The 21,478-nt window shown below is 35.6% G+C and overlaps 1 protein-coding gene across 1 annotated transcript; it reads right to left on the bottom strand.

Annotated features, from left to right (window-relative positions):
* Nucleotides 1-1,608: 1,608 nt before the first annotated feature.
* LOC139324504 (vomeronasal type-2 receptor 26-like) lies at nucleotides 1,609-19,906 on the bottom strand. Its single transcript, XM_070954216.1, has 8 exons — nucleotides 19,879-19,906; nucleotides 18,466-18,631; nucleotides 17,495-17,786; nucleotides 16,033-16,089; nucleotides 10,301-11,161; nucleotides 6,535-6,762; nucleotides 3,622-3,748; nucleotides 1,609-2,510 (listed from the first exon to the last, which is right to left on the bottom strand). Exons 1-8 carry the CDS (start codon nucleotides 19,904-19,906, stop codon nucleotides 1,609-1,611), a joined length of 2,661 nt encoding a protein of 886 aa, XP_070810317.1.
* Between the last annotated feature and the right edge of the window lie 1,572 nt (nucleotides 19,907-21,478).

The following is a 21,478-nucleotide window of genomic DNA, read 5'->3' as shown; positions in this document are numbered from 1 at the left end:
GATAGTTATTCCTATCTAATTGGGTACAACAATTCTCTTGGAATTAAGAGATAACACTGAAATAAAACTAATTAAATTAGTAATTGCAGTGGAAATATTACCCAAAATAACCCAAAAAATTCTAGAAAACAAGAAAGGAGCAAGAAGTTAAGAAAGAAATGTAACACTGTAGCATTTCTTCGGTATCCATTTTTCTGAGTTACAAAGTAGGGTTCTCTGTGTATTGTGGGAAGCATATGATTAAAAATTGCATTGGATATGTTGTTGTGCATATTTTAAGTTTACAGAAAATCTGGAGATTGTCAGAGTGTTAATATTAAATTTTAATATTATTTTGTAAACAAATTGTTTAATGCTATTTCAATGTTGTAATATTAAGGCTCACCAAAATGAGAAGTATAATAATTTTGAATGTAAATAAGTAATGGTTACATTTTCTTTCCAAAACATGCTTCAACAAGGACAGGGACATATGCTGGTCCCTGTTGATATTATAGGGAAGGAATGGCCCAGCTCACAGGTGCTACAGGCTCAATGTTCTCTGTTCTCCTATTTAACATCTACAAGAAATTGCTCAGGAGGTTGATCAGTCTGGGATGATGTATCATCATTCATTGCCTTTGTTTGTTCCCAAATATATATATCCCTACCCTGGACCATCCAGTTTCTGTCTTGAAATTTGTGAGGCTCTAGATGAGGAAACAACAGACTTCAGCAAAAGTTCTAATAAGACCAAGTGGCTTTGGGTTTCTGGTCCCCTGGCTCTTCCAGAACCTTCCATCTCTTATTCTGAATGGCTCCAGACACATCCTGTGCACAATTTGGGGATCCACCTGGATTTGTGGCTCCTGTTTGATGAGCAGGTGGCACTTATGCTTTGTGTTTTGTCTATTCCTGGACTGGGAGGCTCTGCTCATAGTCATTCATGCCTTAATTCATTTTCTGAGTGGATTACTGCAATTCAATTTTTAGAGAAGAGAACAGAAGGGAAGGGAAGGGAAGGGAAGGGAAGGGAAGGGAAGAGAAGAGAAGAGAAGAGAAGAGAAGAGGAGAGGAGAGGAGAGGAGAGGAGAGGAGAGGAGAGGAGAGGAGAAGAGAAGAGAAGAGAAGAGAAGAGAAGAGAAGAGAAGAGAAGAGAAGAGAAGAGAAGAGAAGAGAAGAGAAGAGAAGAGAAGAGAAGAGAAGAGAAGAACAGAGTTGGAAGGCATCTTGGAGGTCTTCTTGTCCAATCCCCTGCTTAGGCAGGAAATCCTACACCACTTGGACACTATTCAAATTTTCCATACAATATGGACAGTTATGGGTGGACAATTATAGGTGCAAGTCATTTTGGACATGGGACACCCACGTTCCATAAGCTGAAAATTACGTGTTGCTGCTTCTCAACTGACGACATAAGAGCTATCAATTTTTTACAGATACCTGGTTGAAAAGAATCAAACCATACATTGTCTTTCTTGTAATTAACAAATTTTATTCAATTTCAGTTGCAGAATAGATGATTATATAATGAGAACACAGAAACCAAGCTGTATAAAATACAAGATGTTTACTTGAAAACGGAATAGCTTTAAGGAAATCTATTTAATTGCACCTAATGTTAAATTCTTAAATTCTTCCTCTTCTTAGCTGATCCTTGTTATTTAAATCAGGCCTCAACAGAATAATGTAACATTTTGGGGAAATGATAAAAGCCAGTAACCCCCCGCTGGAGCACAAAATGGAGAAGATTTCAACAGCCACCATATATTTCCCCTTTGTACTCAAGTATGTTGGAACAAATGATAGCCAGATGCTGCAAAATATCAACATGCTAAAGGTAATAAATTTGGCTTCATTAAAGGTGTCAGGTAACTTCCGGACCAGGAAAGCCACTATGAAACTAATAATTGCCAGGAAACCCATAAAACCAAGGACACAGTAGAACATGACAGTTGACCCTTCATTACACATCAAGACAATTTCCTTTGGCATGGAATACATGTCAACATCTACAAATGGGGGAGAGGTTGATAGCCATACAATACAAATAATGGTTTGAATAAAAGAGCACAAAAGGACAATGGAAAGACCCAGCCTCTTCCCCATCCATTTTCTAATTCTGGACCCTGGCTTGGTAGCCATGAAAGCAAGAATTACAATGATAGTCTTGGCCAAAATGCTAGAAACTGCCACGGAGAAGATGATGCCAAAAGTAACTTGCCGAAGAAGGCATGTCCATTGATGAGGCTGGCCAATAAATAGCAAAGCACAGGGAAACGAGAGCAGGAGGGTGATGAGAAGAATGTAGGTGAGAGTCTCATTGTTGGCTTTCACAATAGGGGTGTCATTGTGTTTAATGAAGAGCCAGAGCAGCAAAATAGTAATAATAGAAAAAATAATAATAAGACTGGTGAAGGTGATCCCCAAAATTTCTTCATAGGATAAAAATGTTACATATTTTAGAATGCATAAATTTTGCTCCCCATTGGGATAATGATCTTGTGGACACTGAAAGCAGTTGTCCATGTCTGTGAAAAAAGAAATAATCCAATCTAATTAACTATTTAAACATGTACACAACTGCATGATGGACAACCAGCAGATCGTAGCTGTGCCTAGTAGAGTCTTTGCACATTTACGAGTGATGCATCAGTTGCATCCATTCCTGGCCTTGCTTGCCATTACCCACACCCTTGTAACCTCCTGCTTAGATTGCTGTAATGCCCTCTACATGGAGCTGCCCTTCAAGACAATTCAGAAACTTCAACTTATACAAAATTTGGCCACATGTGTAATTAATGGCACGAGCCTGATAGCACATGAGATCACTATTCAATGAGTTGCACTGACTATCATGTTTCTCAACCCAATTTTCACCATTGACCAAGAGGCCTTGCTTGCCATCACCCACACCCTTGTAACCTCCTGCTTAGATTGCTGTAATGTGCTCTACATGGGGTTGTCCTTGAAGAGCATTTGTAAAGTTCAACTGGTACAAAATACAGCTATATTTGTAATTAATGACACCAGCTGCATGGCACATGTGAGACCACTACTTGATGAGTTGCACTGATTGCCAGTGTAATTTAAGGTTCTGGTTGTCATCTTTAAAGTCCTACATGGCTTGGGATAGGTTTACCCAAGGAACTGTCATTTTTCAAGGGTTTCTACCTGTTCAATTTGATCCAACAGATTGAGCATGCTACATATCCCACCAGCCAAAGAGTGTCAGCTGGCAGATAATAGATTTTCTCCTGCATCCCCTGCCTTATGGAATATTCAGATTAGAATGTTACTCTGTTGGCTTCTTAAAAAGTTTTAAACACTTGACTATACTGTATATGGAATTTGTTAAGGGCCCTGTTACTTAGGTTTACTATTAGTTGATTAATCATCATTGGTGCCATTTGTACTATTTATTTTGTGGGTGCTTTTATTATTTTAATGTTTTCTAAATTGTTTAAAGTTTAGAATTGTAAGCCTCCTAAACTCACTTGGTTGAGTTGGGTAACTATAGAAATTGAATCAATCAATCAATCAATCAATCAATCAATCAATCAATCTGAGTACCTCAGCAGATGGTCAGTTATTAGCACAGACAAAAAGTGAACAAATATTCCGCTAGAAATTATCACTTACCTTTCTGATTAGAAATCTTCCCTCCTGGACAAGGAAGGCAGTCATAGCAGCAAAATGGTTTCCCTTCCTTTTTGGCCTTCCTGTAACCTGGATGACAATGATCATTGCAGAGAGAAAAAGGCTGTATCTAAATATAAAAGAAAGAGAAGAATACTTTCCATATTGCAAATGTGCATATATACAAATAATCATAGTGGTAAGTGCTTTCATAGATGAATCATTCAGAAGGAATTCATATATGATCATTTATAATGCAGAATCTTTCAGGGAAAACCATTTATCAATTGTTTCAGTGCATCCAAAAGTTCATATGGAGAGTGATAGAGGAAAAAAAAAGTAATCTGGCATATGTCAGCACTCTTTGAATGCCATTTAAATGTCATACTTTGAATTTCTTAGCATTCCTTGGTGATACCTTGTTTATTATTGATCTTCCTCTCACAAATTTGCAGTTAGAAATTATTCAATTGTAGATAATGAATATAGCTTCCAACTATATCTAAATCATGATTTTGGATAGAAACTGTGGTATAAATGAATGCAATCTAATAAATGTGACATTCCTGCATGGACATATTAAGCCAGGAGAGGTGACATGCTGATCCTGAAATATATGATTCCTGCATATCAATACTCTGTGTAAAAGGAAATACTTGAATATTTCATATTTTGTTGAATACTTTCTCCTATGTCTCTTGATTTGACGTTTCTTTCTACATTTTCTCTGTATTTTCAGACAATTTTCTGAGATATTTAAAGAAGAGTTACTTCAAAAAACTCTTTTTTCCCCCAACCTGTATAATTCTCAAAAAAAACTGAAGAGACCAGAGGTGTCATGGTGAGACCGGGCTCTGATGAGCTCCATGAAAATCCAGCTGGACAGACCGCTGTCAGGGGGTCTTCGGACTAGAACTGTCCTGTAGGGACGGCGAAGAAGGAGAGGCATCTTGGATGACCAAAAGGAACAGGCAAGTTCCTCAATAGGTCAGAGACAGTTCTTTGGACCAGCGGCAATGGTGGCAGCCATTGCAAAATTACCGCTCTGAAGCTGGGGCAACTGGACTAAGCTTTTGTACAGGAGCGGTGTTTGAATGGAGTGCTGGAACCAGGTGAGTGATTGGCCAACTTACAGGTAAAAGAAAATTTTGAATTTGGACATTAAAAGGTGTCCCAGAGCTGAAATGAGTGGCTAATTGGCATTTGGGAAATTCCATGGAGGGAGAAGGACAAAGCAGAGGCTAAAACATCAAAGTCCAAGAAAGTTCTTGTATTTACAATTGGATTTGGAGAAACTAAAAATAATAAAAGAAAAGAACCTGAGAAAAAGTATTTTTTATGTGGATTTAAAGTATTTTTGACAGTTTTGATAATTAATTGGCTTAAGAGTATTGTGAATTTAAGAGCGACATTTGCTGGTGGAAAGAGAGTACTGCAATACTTGGTGGAAGATAGAAGAGAAAGTACAGCTGTGACCTTGACTACTAGAAAAGATAATTTGGAAACTGTTTGAAATTTTAAGGAGAGTTTGTCTTTCTACATTGCTTGGTTTTGATTTTCTACGGCTGTGGAAGATAATAAATTTTCAACTTGGACTGGACTGGACAAATATTTGAATTGGACATTAGAATTTGAAAATAAAAAGAGACTACCTGTATATTGATTTTAAGTTCTAATTAAATGTGATATAATTTAAAAGTTTTAACAATTTGTTAAATTGGCAATATGGAGTCTTGGATGTATGAAGAATTAATTGAGATGTTTTAAAATATGTGTGAATCTTTAAAAGTCAGAAATTTTGCTGGAATACACAGAGCAGAAAATAGGAGAGAAGGTGGTAGAAAAGAGCATAAATGAAAAGCAAGAAAATAATACTGAAGGAAAAGGAATTGAAAACAAAAAGCAGTTAGATAATTTCACTGGGATTTACAATGGTGCAAAAAGAGTGGACAGGGAGGAATGTCCCCCAAAAAGAATCAATCAGAAGGTAAAGAGGAAAATAGTGGGAAAAGAATAGGAGAAAGCTTGGGAAGAACTGCTCGAATAATATATTTAAAAGTGAGAAAAAGGATTCAGAAGAAAAGATACAATACATATAAAAAGAAAAAAGAAAAGAAAAAGAAATTAAGGGAATGGGATAAAAGGAGGAAATTACCAAGAATTTGGAATTTTGGAGAGACCAAGGGAAAATGGTTAAAGAGGGGAAGATTAGTGGAAAAGAGGAAGGAAAATGAGGTATATATTAGTAGATTTAAGGGAACTGTATTAATATTATTAATTGTGGATGGTCAACCAAGTTAAAGAGTTTTTATGTAAGATTTGAATATGATGATGTATATTGCTCATAGTAAAACAGAATAGCAGATGAAATGTGAAATGGCAATTTGGTTTAATTTTGAAGACAATTTAAATTAAGAGACGAAGTTGAAATGTTAAAAAAGTGGGATGGGGAATTTGAGAAATATATTTAGCAATGGAGAAATAAGATAATTAATTGATGTTATTGTAAGAGATTAGGAATTAAGAATTAAGGGTTGTACATATTGTTGTACATTATATGTACAAAGAAGAAAATAAGATAAGATAAAGAAATATGGAAAGAGAATATTACGGCTGAAACTGGAAACAGAGATATGATGTAAAATGGATTTGAAAAGAGAACAACATGGCAGATGTTGAAATAATAAGATATGGTGAAAAATGATTAATTTGTGATAAAGTATTATATAAAAGAGATAATATGGAAAAATGGGAAGTTTAGAATAGATTATAAAGATTATTATGTATAAGATGTATGATGTGACCCGGTCAACACTCTGTTCATAAAATACGTATGATGAAAGAAAATTTCTAATAAAATTTGCTTACAAAAAAGAAAAAATTCTCAAGAAGAACTCAAAGAGTTACAGAACCTACCTGTTTAAACCACTTTGGCCAGATTATGGATTCCTTTGAAATAGTAAATGTTTTCTCTGTGAGAGACAAGGGTTGTATGTCTCCAACTTTGATTCTTAGGAAGGAAAGGTTTCGGAAGGTTACCCAGTTGATAATATCAAATCCAGTTTCCATTTCTCCATTTTGATTGAAGAAAACTATTTCCCCAACACTGTTGTTAAATGAAATGATTTCCACAAAACGGTTGAGCTGAAGAGAGAAGATGAAATATCAGGATATATTTAATGACATTGCTCTTTTCCATTTAAGTTTGTTTCATGTGGAACAAATAGGCAGAAAACAGGGATTAGAATAATGTCCTGGAGAAAAAGGAGAAATTGGAATGAATAAATGCATCTTTTGAGGAGGCCTCAAGTTTTTGATTGCTTGATATATGTTGGTATGCAAATTCATGCATATCAATAATTGGTTGTGAATTGTGCTTGTATGGTTAAGTGTCAATTCATATGAACTCTCAGGCAAATAGCCTATCAGGGGTTCAATATTGGATACAATGCTGCATCAATGTTGAAGCTGCCTGAATGTTTTTCTATGGCTGATCGGGCAGATTTTTCCATGAAAAACTGGAGCTGCTTGGAATCACAATTTCAATTTGTATAGAACTACTGTGGACGAGTTAAGTAGAAATGCATCCTAATTAGGAAAAGCATGTTACACACTGTGAGAATAGGATTCACACAACAGTCTTTGAAGCAATGTTAGCTTTCATGGCTGGTATCTGTTGGGCGATGTTGGGCTTCATGGTTTATGGTTTGGCACTGGCAAAGTACCCAGGGCAGGAGGGGGTGTAGCAGTTGTCACATCTGGAAATATCTTCTGCTTTCAGAGTTTCCAGGTATGAGAACCTGTTCCTCAAGCTGGGCTCATAGGATCAGTTGGGACGGTTGTTATTGTACCAGCCTCACTGCTGCATAGCTAGCAACCTCTCTGCCATAGCTGCTGGAAGGCGGTGGGTGGTGGGGTTCCCCAGCCTTATGGCCTTGGGATGACATTGGAAGATACTTGGGAGTTTACGGTCACCATGGCAGCAATGAACCTATCTCAGCTTCATAGCAAGACTCAGGACAGTGGTCACACTCTGGATATGATCTTGTTATTGGAGCTGTGGCAACATGATATGATGGGAGGTCTGTCAGTAGGTCCTCTGGAGGCTCTGGAGGAATTGTGGATGTTGAAAAGGACCAAGAGATGACTGGAGTTCCATTGAAGGAAAACAAGGGATGAATCCAACCATTCACAGGTTAGAGCCACTATTAAAACCCTACCTTATGGCAGTAAAAGCAGTGAAATACCATTATTTTTATGTGCTTATTGCATCTATACGATCACTCTGTGACCCTGTTTAGGATCACCTACTGATATTTAAGGAAAAATGGCTCAAATGACATCTTAAAGCTGGTGTGGAGGAATTTGTAGCATAACTGAAGGATAAAATTGCTTGGATCTATTCACAATTGGAAATGAAGTGTGGAGCAGGTCCATTAGAGTTCCCTGGAGTTTGTACTTACTTGGTTATCTGGGCACTTGTTGCCCCTGAAGGAGTAGCCTGGGACCTCGAAACTATTAGCACAAGTACTGCTTTATTAGATTCATGTCCTTGTTGCCCAATGAAAAGTTCCAGAATTGGTAATTTACAGGTGGGTCCTAATAATAACTTCATTACAGTAAGGAGTGTTCCTGGCATTAATTAAGGAGGCTTTGAGCTACTCCCTCCTTAAGATGATAGTTACCTTGAGGTAAGATGGACAGCCTATAAATGATATAAATAAATAATATATCACCCATGCACACCATCTGGACAATTTTCATTCAATCTCTTATCTTCCCTTTTTAGAAATTGAATATCTAAAACCATTTAAGTCAGGTTCCAGGTCATTATGGAACAGAAACAGCATTTGTCATGTTTATAGATGATTTGTGGCAAGACCAGGATGAGTGTAATGCATCTATCATTGTCCTCCTTGACTCCTTGATGGCTTTTAATACCACTAACTATGGTATCCTTTTCAGATGGCTGAGGAAATTAGGTTCTAGGAAGAGGTTTTGTGCTGGATAAACTCCTTCCTCCAAGGCTGGCCCCAATTGGTGTTGATAGGGAGCAAGAAGTCCAGTCTGTGGCCACTCCACATTTCTGCTGCAGAACCTAACCCTAACCCTCCACTGCTTTTTAACATTTACATAAAGCCATTGAATGAGATTATATGACACCAAGAATGAGGTACTATCAGTATGCTGATGATACTCAACTTTCCATCTGCATTCTGGGTTATCTAAGTATTGTTGTGGTTGCCCTTTCACAGTGCCTAGAGGCTTTGGGGATAGGGTTAGGGAGTCACATTACCACAGACAGATCTTTTGTGTAACCTGGGGATTCTCTTAGATACATAACTCCTGCTCAAAAGAGTAGGTGGTGGTTATGGCTAGAACTTCATGTTGTGCACCAGTTGCATCATTTCTTGTACTGTGAGGCCCTGTGTTCAGTAAATCATGTTCTAGTAATCTTCCAGTTGGATTACTACAATGGGACTATCTGTGAAGAGTATTCAGAAGCTGGAGCCTCTAGGGTAGCAACATGCTGTTAGGTAAGCTGCATTGGTTGTTGGTTGGCTTCCAGGTCCAATTCAAGGTGTTGATTTATCATCTTTAAAGCCCTTCATGATATGAGACCAGATTGCATGAGGTACCATCTTGCTCCAATGGGATTGCCCATTCCATTCATGCCAGCAGAAGACTTTTTCTCTGGATCCTATCAGTTAAGGAACTTTAGCTAGTGGGGTCAAAAAAAAGAGTCTTCTCTAACATGGCCCTGTCCTTTGGAACATCATGCCTCCCAAGGTTAGATCTGCCTCCACCCTTCTGGCCTTCCAGAAGAACTTAAAAACTGACTCTGGCAGTTGGCTTGAGAACTGTGCTATGCTGAAGGAGATTGATTGAATGAGAGACAAAAGTCCATTTCCGTACCATCTGTGCTCTTGATTTTCACCTTTTATTTGTTGTTCGTCTTAATGTTAATGCGATTAATGTTTATATATTTATGCTTTTATACTATTTCAAGCCACCGACACCCTGAGGTAGCGACATGGGACATATAAATTAAATAATATCAATAAATAATAAAATTAGTGCCATGATATAGAAAACAGATTGTTTTAATGTCAACTGTTATGGGGCAGGCCACCTTGCTTCTGAAGATGTCAGCCACATTTGTGAACCAGCTTCCCATTCCAACTCAGCCCTTCTATTTTTGAAACATCAAACCGTGTGAGGTATTTTACAAAACGGTCTTAAGATATATGGTAGTATAAGACTTTTCTAGTTAGTCTAGATCTGGGGTATCAAACTCAAGGACCCCGGACCAGATCCGACCCAGGGGTTGCTTAGATCAGGCCTGGGAAGCTGCCCTCAAAACAGCAAAAGACTGGACCACGGTGCCTCTAGCAGTTCTGAGCTCTGTTTTCACTGGCAAAGGGTTGTGGGAGGCCATCACAGCTGAAAATGGAGCTGTGAAATGGATTTTCACTGACAGAGCTCTCAGGCTAACACAGGTGCCCCGACACGAATGACGTTGAGCTGACCAAACTCATTCTGGCCATGCCCACCCTGGCCCCTCAAGATCAAATGCAACCCTGATGCAGCCCTCAATGAAATCATGTTTGACACCCCTGGTCTAGAATCTCTTCCAGGAACCACATTAACCTAACTGAAATCTGTTTGTCCAGGACATTACCTTCCACAGGTGTTGAGCCAGTAGGCTTTGGGTTGCCTCACGGACACTCTTTTTCTTTTTTGATTGAAATGAAAGCATGTTATGCAAAGCATATGCCATGGCGTAGACTGCATTGTAGATGCTGTAGCTATGGGAGGTCATGCTCATTTCAAATAATGATGCTGGAAGATTCTCCAGTTTCTCCTCACCTGTGCAGGAAACCCTTTCTTGCCTGTCTACCATAGATCCAGAAAAGAAACACCCAAAAGCCTCTTCCCAGAAAACCTGAATGAAGCTATCTTGTATTTCATTGGTAGCATTTGTCAACTGAAGAAATTCAGTGAATCTCGGGACCACCTTTGAATGAACTGCTAAGGATAGGGCACCATGAAGCAAATCTATGTCTTCATTCTTTTGAAAGGAGAATGATGTGAATTCCATCTGCGCCGTCATAATGTAAACCCTTCCTCTTTCCTTTATTGCTACATCCTCATGTTTTGATATCATGGGAAACAGTCTGACAAATATCATGGTCTCAATTTCACCATAAATAATGCATACATTAGTAATACTTTCAATTATGACTTCATACATGTTTAACCCCTCTGTCACCATCTTATCAATGTCAGTAATTGATGTAATTACTGGGAATCTTTCAATATAATCAAAACAGATTCCTCTTTGAGAAAATATAGGAAGAGCATCCTGGATAAATCTCTCTCCATTGTTATCATTGTCATAAACCACTCCAATCCATGTCCACTGGAAATGCAACAGTAACTGGAGAATCCCTTTATATTGTCTCTGTACATCTGGAAACATCTGGTGATAGGAAATAGCCTGAGTTTTCCTATTCATCTCAGAAGCAGAGCCATATGTGAACTATAGAAATTAAAGAAAAATGTATTAGAGTATTTATATCTAGATAAATCTTTATTCTGATTTTTTTACCTGAATGTGACAGAGGTAAAATTTCTTTTTTACATAAAAAGATTATGAAACCAAGTTCGCTAATCATTTTCACTCCTCATAGTGTTTTTATCAATACATAAGCTATAGGAGAACATTAGCTGTTTTAAGTTTTTAGATAACATCTAAAAACTTGGTATTTTACAATAATTATAGTGAAAATATTTGAAAAAGAATAAATACTTAATTAATTAATTAATCTGATTTTGGGGGGAAAGGGGGAACGATTGTTAAAGATAATTAAATGGTAAAATTTGATTTGAGTAGTAGTGAATAAATTAAAGGGATTGATATATAAGAACTGGTGGTAAAAGGTAAATATAGAATATTGACTAAGAAAATTGTGGTTATAAATTGAGAAAAAAGAAGGGAAAACAAAAAAAAGGGAGGGGAATATAGACAAATAGACATTTACATATACATATATATATAGAGAGAGAGAGATACACAGAGAAACAATATAAATACAATTGATATATATATATATATATATATATATATATATATATATATATATTGAATAGAACTAGTAATCAAAAGTAAATAAGAGTGATATCAGTTAAATTAAGTTTGCAAGAAATTAAATAATTAAATCAGAAAGTAGTAAGTATAGAACGTTTTAAATTAAATAGAATATTTTACTTTTATAATACTGTGGAAGGACTTTACTAGAAATTTAACAATGTCAACCACAGTAACAGTAGCCAAAACCGGAAAAAATCCTATCTCTAACCCAACATCCATGGCTTCTCCTACAACCCAACGATCAATAGAAAATATGTTAGGGAAGGAAAAAGATAAAACAGAGCCGACAATGAATAGTATGCAAAATATGCTCCAAATGATCCAAGAGACATTGATGAAGTCACAAGAAAGGATGGCAGATAATCAAGAACAGGCCAGAAAACACCATCAAGAAATCAAAAATGAGATAGGAGAAATAAAGGAAGATTTAAAAAATATGAAGGAAAAGATGGAAAATATACAACAAACAATCGTGGAAAATGAGCAAAAAGTTAAAAAAATAGAAACCAAGGTAGACCAGTTAGACCTTAAGCTAGAAAGGCAGAGCAGAAAATATTAAAATCAAACAAGGAATTGTTTTTTTCTTTTAAAAGCCTCTGCCAATCAGGCAACTCAGCTGGGATCGTCAGAGGCATTTAAAAGAAAAAAAGCCTCTGCCAATCAGGCAACTCAGCTTGGATGGTCAGAGGCATTTAAAAGAAAAAAAGCCTCTGCCAATCAGGCAACTCAGCTTGGATCATCAGAAGCTCTTAAAAGCAATTTTTCTACAACCTCTGAAGCTGAGCCGCCCGATCATCAGCGGCTTTTTTCTTTTTACTTTTAAAAGCATTTTTTCCACCGAAGAGGTTGTAGAAAAAATGCTTTTAAAAACTAAAAAAAAACCCTCTGATGATTGCGCAGCTCAGCTGGGCATGGGGGGGGCAGGGATTTTTGCTACCGGTTCTCCAAACCACCCACCTCCATCGCTACCAGATCGGGTGATCCGGTCTGAATTGGGAGCATTTCACCCCTGCCCTGAAGGCATTTTCATTACATGGCAGGATAGGAAATTTAAGGTGGATTCGATAGAAAAAGCTCAAGAATTCTACAAAAACTACCTTGAAGAAGAACAAGAAAGTAAAGATAAACCAGAGAGTAAAAGTCAAGAGGATGATCAACAAGAGGAGCTGGAAAGAGAGAGAGAGATAAGAAAAAGAACGAGACAAAAGAGAAGGAACAAGAGGAAGAATAAAAAGGGAGACAAGAAACAGATACAATAGGGGATGGAAGAGACATTATCTTTATTCTTCGTGAATATTAATGGTCTAAATTCAGCGAAAAAGAGAACACAAATATTTACAAAATTAAAAAAATTAGAGATAGATGTGATCTGCCTGCAAGAGGTACATATAAAAAAAAAGATTTCAAAAAATATTGGAGAACACTAAATTAGGAAGATTATACATATTGCAGTGTATGTAAAAGAGAGAATAAATTCAAAATTAGTCTATGCAGATGATGAGGGTAGAACTTTGATGTTAAAATTAGACACAGAACATAAACAAATTTTATTAGTAGTGGTATATGCCCCAAACAAAAACCAACAGGAATATTTCAAAAAATTACACAACAGAATAATAGAACAAGGCCTTGAAAATGTAGGCATAGTATGCGATTACAATACCATAGCTGATAGCAAAAAAGTTTACTACAGTAACAAGAAAAATTAAAAAAAAAAGAAGAAAATATTACCTAAAGAATTCTTCAATATGATATCAGAATTAAGTTTAAGAGACACATGGAGAGAAATTTATAAAGAAGAAAAGCAATATACATATTATTCTCACCCGCATCAATCATGGTACAGGATTGATATGGCCTGGATGACAGCACAATTACAATCAGAATTAGAAAAAATACAAATAGGAATAAATGAATGGGCTGATCATAACCCGATAATTATTTATTGGAAAGGACAAAAGATGGATGCTAAATCAAAACAGAGAAAGAATATAAGCAATTGTTGGAAAAAGAGCTAAAGATTTTCCTAAGTGTAAATAAAAAAGAAGACACGTTGATTCAAAACCTTTGGGATACATTAAAAGCATATATTAGAGGGGTGACGATTGTATATATGGCAAAGAAAAGAAGAGAGAAAAGGTTCCAGTAAGAAAAACTTCAGGAAGAACTTTAAACATTAGAAGAAAACCTACAAAAAGATCCCCCCCAAAAAAAAGTAAAAGAGGAAGGAAGAATAATTAAACATAAACTAAATTTAATAACCCAAGAGGAAGTGGCACTGAAAATAAAGATGGCAAAACAAAATTATTTTAAGCATGCAAACAAGGTGAGCAGATGATTAGCTTATAAACCAAAAAAGGAAAGAGACAAAAGTATGATACAGCATTTGAAAGATGAAGAAGGGAAAATCCAATACAAAAGAGAAGATAAGAAACAAATTATACATACTTTCTTTTCTAAATTATACGCACAGGAAGAAACAATAGAAGCAGAAATTAAAAATTACCTAGAGGAAACAAATGTATGTAAACTTACGGAGGAACAGAAAGAAATATTAAATTGACCAATATCTGAAACAGAATTTGGAATTGCGATAAAAAGGCAAAAAAAAAACAAAATGCCAGGACCAGATGGAATACCAATTGAGTTATATAGGCGTATACAAGAACGGAGGATTAATGCTGGAAATATTCAATGAAGCACTAGAGCAAATGAACATACCCAAAACATGGACAGAAGCATTAATCATGCTCATACATAAGGAAGGTGCAGACCAGCAGTCAGTACAGAACTACAGGCCAATCTCTTTGTTAAATTCTGATTATAAAATATACATGTCAATTATAGCTGAGAGGTTAAAAACAATTTTAGATAAACATATACACTCGGATCAAAATGGTTTTTTGCCAGGCCGACAACTCAAAAATAACACATGGATCATAATAGATATATTAGAGTTTTATGAAATACACCCAGAGAAACAAGTTTCACTGGTTTTCCTTGATGCCCAAAAAGCTTTTGATAATTTGAATTGGAGTTTTATGATACAACAATTGAAAAAAATGGAATTCGGGTCAAAATTTGAAAAAAAATGATTGAGAAAATATATTCAAAACAAACTGCAAGGGTAATTATAAATCAAGATATGACTGATAGATTCGAGATAACAAAAGGTATGAGACAAGGATGCCCACTTTCCCCACTTCTCTTTATATTGTCATTGGAACCACTCTTAAAAAAAATTAGAGAAGATCGAGAGATAAAAGGATTGAAGATAAAAAATGAAGAATATAAATTGCAAGCTTTTGCAGATGACTTGGTTTTCATAATAGAGGAACCTTTAAAATCAGGCCCTAAATTGATCCAAAAAATAGAAGAATTTGGCGCAGTGGCTGGATTAAAAATTAATAAAAATAAACCTAAATTACTAACTAAAAACCTCACAAAAAAACAAGAGATAGAATTAGGAAATAGTATGAAGATTCAAATAACTAAAAAAATAAAATATTTAGGGATTTGGCTAACTGCAAGAGGTTCCTCAATCAAACAGGACAATTATGATAAATTAATACTGCAAATTGGAAAAGATTTGGAAAATTGGAAGAATCTACAAATTTCATTTATGGGAAGAGTTTCTGCAATTAAAATGAACATCCTGCCTAAAATTCTATTCCTCTTCCAGGAAGAGGATAAGATTAGAAAAAAAAGTTTTTTTGATTTATTAAACAGATTGATCTCAAAATTTATATGGCAAGGGAGAAAACCTAGAATTAGATTAAAAATTCTGCAAGACACCAGGGACAAAGGAGGAGTAGCCCTTCCGGAATGGGAGATCTACTACCAAGCAGCATGCCTAACATGGTTAAAGGAATGGATGGAGTTGGGAAATAAAAGAATATTAACAATTGAAGGACATGATCTACAGGTAGGATGGCATGCATTCCTATGGGATGAAAAATACAAAACTCATGGATATTTTAGAAGACATACTGTATAATTAGGAATGCATTATTATCAATTTGGACTAAAATAAAAAAGCAACACTATATAAAAATACCTATTTGGATCTCGCCTAATGAAACATTAATACATTCAAATTTAATAGACTGAACCAAGATAATTAGATACAGAGATATTTTAAATGATTTGGGAAAATTAAAAACAAAACAAGAATTGGAACAGGATTTGAATAGGGAAGTTGAAATTCCATAGTTGCTTTCACATGCTGAAAGTGTAAAAGCAACTATGGAACATATTACCATCTCTGGTGGACTTGCCCAGTGGCAAAGAAATGTTGGGCCAAAGTCAAAAAGTGGCTAGAGAAAATAACACATAAATCAATAAAGGGAGACCCAGAGATATTCTTGCTAGGGATTTTCATGGAAAACTATACAAAGGAAACAAAATATTTAATACTATACATACTAACAGCAGCCCGCATAGTCTATGCACAAAATTGGAAAAAGGAAAACCCACCAACAGAAGAGGAGTTAATTTAAAAAAAATTAGAATGTGCAGAGATGGACAAACTGACAAAAGAACTCAAGGAAAAAGAGGATACAGAATATTATAAAATTTGGCATAGATGGTATGAGTGGTTGGAGGATAGGAAAAATGAGAAAGAGGAATAAAAGAGAGAGAAAGAAATGTTAAAATCAATTGGTAAATTACAACATAAATGACTGAAATGTAAAGGTCAAATAAAATGTAGATGAAATAAAGAAGATAGATAGCAATATGGAACAAGATAAAACTAAAATCTGTATAAATAGTAAATATTAAGAAAGGATCACTATGAAAGAGCTGTAAAAAGAGTTTATGTATATAAATGTTGTATGTTTGTGTGTTTGTTTTAATGTGTTTACAATAAAAAATTAAATTAAAAAAAGAATATTTTATAAAAAAATGTGCAATATTGTGAATGATTGCAATATAGCTATAGATGTTATTCTCCATGGTCGGGCACAACAAAATTAGAGAGTGATTTACTCATCCAGAGATTCAAGAACAATTGCATATTAAGTGGTGTTTGCTTGAATATAATCATTGAGGTCACACCACAGGAATGTAAAAAAAAGAAAGAAAGAAAGTTGGTCCTTGGAAGTAGATAAAGAGGGATAAACACAGAATTTCCAACAGAGTGAACTGAATTAAAAATGAAAATGATAAGAGCACCAGTTTAGTCTATGGGTTAAGGCATTATGCGAGTAAAGCAGGAGACCATGAGTTCAAGGCCAGCCTTTAGCCCGAGATAGAGTTCAGTCATTACAACACTGCATATACTGAAAAGAAATATTATAATATTCTTGTTTCATTTATGGACAAACAAAAACATCCCCTAGTATTTTACAGATTTACTTATTTCTCACTAAAGGAAAATCTATGTTCTTCAGAGATTTTCATTACCAATTTATAGTAAAGGAAAATGCAACTGCTGTATTTTTTCCTATTCTGTTGTTTCCAAAAGGGAGAGAATTCATCCTGAATTTAAAGGAAAGGCATAATGTTCATCTCAAAAGAAAGAAACATTTATTTGAAAATGGTTTGTCCTTAAAACATAATGCTGCTCCTTATCTCTATAAAAATATTTATTCAAATGTCATTTTTAATTTTTAGTGAACAAAACTATCTCTATGCATGTTTCAGTGTGAGATAGATACGTAGATGATAGACAGCAATTAGACATATAGACTGAGTTAAAAACTGGGAGGAAACTCTTACTTGTGGAATCTTGTAAATGGACAGGATGGCTGCCATGTGGATACAGACTTCAGAATCAGGTCCTCCAATGACTGACACTAGGTTGTTCTCTGTGTCACAGTTGTAGTTAGGGATTAACTTGCCTTGCGTTGAGAAGATTTCCATTGAGGCATGATAAGTCCAGCTTGCAATAAAATTGCTGTTGTAGATATGGAGGCCCAGGGTGAGATTGGGCAAAATCTGGGGATTTTCATTGATCTCCTTTACAGCAAATACCAAAGACAAAATATGTTGGTAGAGCTGAGTTACTACCCTGAAATGAAAATTATGTGTCAATTTGAGCATATGGATTTCAGAAAAAGAGATGTAGGATATTTTTTCTTTAAATTCACAGCTTTAAGCATAACAAAGTCATAATTACCCACATATGGTTGCTGATGAATGTTGCTGAATACTGATACTGCCTTAAAAACATTGTTTAACATCAGGAAATTACCAAGAATGCAAGTATACAACTGAGTTCCGTACACAATTCAATATCATTATTGCCTTTGTGCTTCATGCTGCAATTATATCTATATTCTACAGAACCTTTCTGCAATTGTGAACAATTGTATAACTGATAGATAGGTCACCTGCATCAGGTTGTGGTCTCCCCTTCCCCTTAATTAAGCTCATGAATTAATATTTATCATCATCATTATCATCATCATCATTAAATGCTCCTAGCTACAGAAGTCTTGCAAAATCTGAAATAGCAATAGCACTTAGACTTACATATACCGCTTCATAGTGCATAGTAAATTCATCTATATGAATGTGATTGAATAGAACCTTTTATTCACAATGCATTGCTGAATTGACTTTTACATGCAACATATTCTTAAACAGTTTCAGTCTTCACAGAAGAAGGGTCAATACAATATAGAATCAGCACAAATCCATGAAACCCGTCTTCTGAATAATTAGTTTCAGATACATGAGCATCTTACTCAGTATCATAGAAAAGGTCAGTAGAAGGCTTTTGGTGAAAGTCCATTGTTTTTGAAAATATATAGAGTTGAGACAAAATGCCAGCAACAATGACATCTCCTGATTGATAGTATTTATGAGGAATTGGAACAGGATCACTAACAATGCAGTTCGTGTGAGGAATCTCTGAGAATACCCCAGACAAAAGAATTAAGACAATACAGAAATTCTTTAATTTGCATGATAGAATTCCTTCTTTGCAGTCTTTCATTTGCCCAATTTTGTCTTGTAATAAATTCTTGGCTGAATAGCATAGCCTAACTTGAATGACCACTCAGTTGCTTTATAGCACCTTTGCAATGCATTACAGGGCAGCACCAACATATATACAGCATATGCACTGCTTCTTTACATTATAGAGCAAATAATGCTTCTGCCTCTTGCTTTACTTTTTCTGATGATTAGCGAAATTCCCTTGAGACTTGGGGATGAAGCAAAAGTAATTGGAGTTAATTTGATAATTGCCAGAAAAATAACCCCCTATTCAAGATCACAAATTCTATGTGATATCACAGGAATATACTCATCATCTTTCATCAAAAGCCATCTCCATCCATTGTCCCTAAATTAGCAAAAGACTCAAAGGTTCTTAGAAATAAATAAATTAAAATACAAGGTATTCCTTAGACTTCAGGGGTTTTATTTCCTTTTCAATAGGATTGGAGTAAAACTAGTATCTTTCATCATGTAAAGTGTGACGGAAATGGTACATTCAGCACCAACTGTTAGCTAAACTCTCTAGCAAATAAATTATGTAGTCTGCAAGGAATTGGAGAATATTGCCAGGAGCATTATTTTTATTTTTTTAATTTATTTTTTTATTTTTAATTGACCAGGATATTGATCATCATGTAGAATTCATTTGCTGCTGTTAGTCTGCATTTAGTTAATTATTAATCTAATCCTTAGCTGATCTTGTATCTCTTTGTGTCATTGATTTTAATTTAAAGGGAGGAAATACTGCATGAAAATTTATTTTATTTATTTATTTATTTGTCAAGCATATATAAAATAACAGATAAAAGTATAAATATGATTTGAATACCTGAAAAGGATACAAATAAAAAGGGACATTGGGACAGGGATGGTAGGCACGTTGGCGCGCTTAGGCATGCCCCTTACAGACCCCTTAGGAATGGGGTGAGGTCAACAGTAGACTGTTTAAGGTGAAAGTTTTGGGGATTTGGGGAAGAAACCACAGAGTCAGGTAGTGCATTCCAGGCATTGACAATTCTGTTACTGTTGTATTTTCTGCAATCGAGTTTGGAGCAGTTTACCTTGAGTTTGTATCTATTGTTTGGTCATGTATTGTTGTGGTTGTAGTTGAAGTAGTCATTGACAGGTAGGACATTGTGGCAGATAATTTTATGTACTACGCTTAGGTCGGACCAAAGTTACCATAGTTCTAAGTTGTCTGCTGGCATAAGGTATCCTATTGTGGGTAGAGGAGTGGAATACTCTTCTCGTGAAATATCTCTGGACTCTCTTAATTGTATTAATGTCCAATATGCAGTGCGGGTTCCAGACAGATGATCTTAAGATTAGGTTTACAACTCTTAATGCCTTTTTGGTAATGTTGTTACAGTGGGCTCTGGCACTTAGATCTTTAGAAATGAGTACTCCAAGGTCCTTGACAGAGAGAGGGTCGCCTACAAGGTCATGTCCATCTAACTTGTATTTTATGTTCTGATTTTTTTTTGCCAATGTGCAAGACAGAGCATTTGTTGGTTGAGATTTGAAGTTGCCACTTGTTTGACCAATCTGACACATAGTCAAGGTCTTTTTGAAGGGTAGTAGCATTGTCGGTGGTGTTGAATAGATTTCCATCATCAGCAAAGAGAACACAGTTGCTTTTAATATGATCACAAAGGTCATTAATTCTCTGACCTTCTTCTCCTTCCTGCAGACATTTTATTACCCCCTAAAGAACATCATATATTTGGTTTTCAGATAAAGATTTAAAATTAATTGCTTTGTGACTAAGATTTGTTGACAGATTTGAAGCACACAAATCCTAAAACACAATAAAACATGATCGCAAATCCTTCATTTCATTTCACTATAATTTCCTGAGACATTGAATGGTTATAAAAATGTGGGAATGATGGGCTCAGCTATGAGGCACAAATGGTGGCTTGAAAAGAGAGCTGTAAAATACAATCGGCCTCATTTCCTCCATTCATTTCCTCATTTTAGACCCAGACTTGTGGGAGACTGTAGCCAACAATATAGAGCAACAACAAAAGTTGGGCAGTATGTTATCATAAAAAATGTTAAGGTATTATGCGAAGAAAGAGAATGTCTATCTACAAATGTGATCTTGGCTATTTCAACATCTCAAATGATAATTTACAAGAAGGGCAACCATGTGTAGCCAGTTAATAGGTTGTATAAAATACAGACATATCCTTTCCAAAGAATTAAGTACTGAATTCTCAGAGGTGGAAATTGAAACTACAAGAAAGAAGAAATAAAACAATGCTGTCTTTTCTACATGTCCACACTTCATCGCAATGGTTTGGCCAACAAACAGAAAAGTAGAAGGGAGATGAGGATAATGTAGGTGAGGTTCCTGTTGTTGGCTTTAACAATGGCTGTGTCCCTGTATTGAATGAAGATCCTGAGCACATAAGATGTGATGAAAGCAAAAGAAAGAGCACAAACAGCCAAACTTATTCCCAGAGGGTCTTCATATGATAAGAATGTTATGACTTTTGGAATGCAGGAATTTTTTTTTGTGGTTTGGGTATTGATCTTCTGGACATGGAGAACAGTCAGCTGCATCTAAAAACAACCATCAAAATCCATTTATAATCTGTTACACTAATCATTACATGTCCTCTATTGATAGAGCATGGCCATAATTGTGTTAACTACATTAACTGTGTTAATGTAGCTTTCAAGCACCAGCCAAATGTGAGGAATCATCAGCAACAGCAGCAGTTCAAACAGAAGCTTCGCAATTTGTCAGCA

Source organism: Pituophis catenifer, unplaced genomic scaffold (genome assembly GCF_029215685.1).
Source record: "Pituophis catenifer annectens isolate HBS135680 unplaced genomic scaffold, rPitCat1.0.hap2 SCAF_15, whole genome shotgun sequence".
Taxonomy (NCBI): Eukaryota; Metazoa; Chordata; class Lepidosauria; order Squamata; family Colubridae; genus Pituophis; species Pituophis catenifer.
Note: the sequence above shows the minus strand (reverse complement) of the source record. Positions and strands in the feature narration are given on the sequence as shown.

Excerpts from the sequence above, each read along its gene's own strand:
- LOC139324504 (XM_070954216.1), bottom strand. The coding sequence starts at position 19,906 with ATGGTAACTTTGGTCCGACCTAAGCGTA. Across the intron at positions 18,632-19,878 it reads TTTGGTCCGACCTAAGCGTA|AGATTCCTCACACGAACTGC; the intron begins GTACATAAAATT and ends GGGTATTCTCAG. Across the intron at positions 2,511-3,621 it reads GAAGATTTCTAATCAGAAAG|ACATGGACAACTGCTTTCAG; the intron begins GTAAGTGATAAT and ends CTTTTTTCACAG.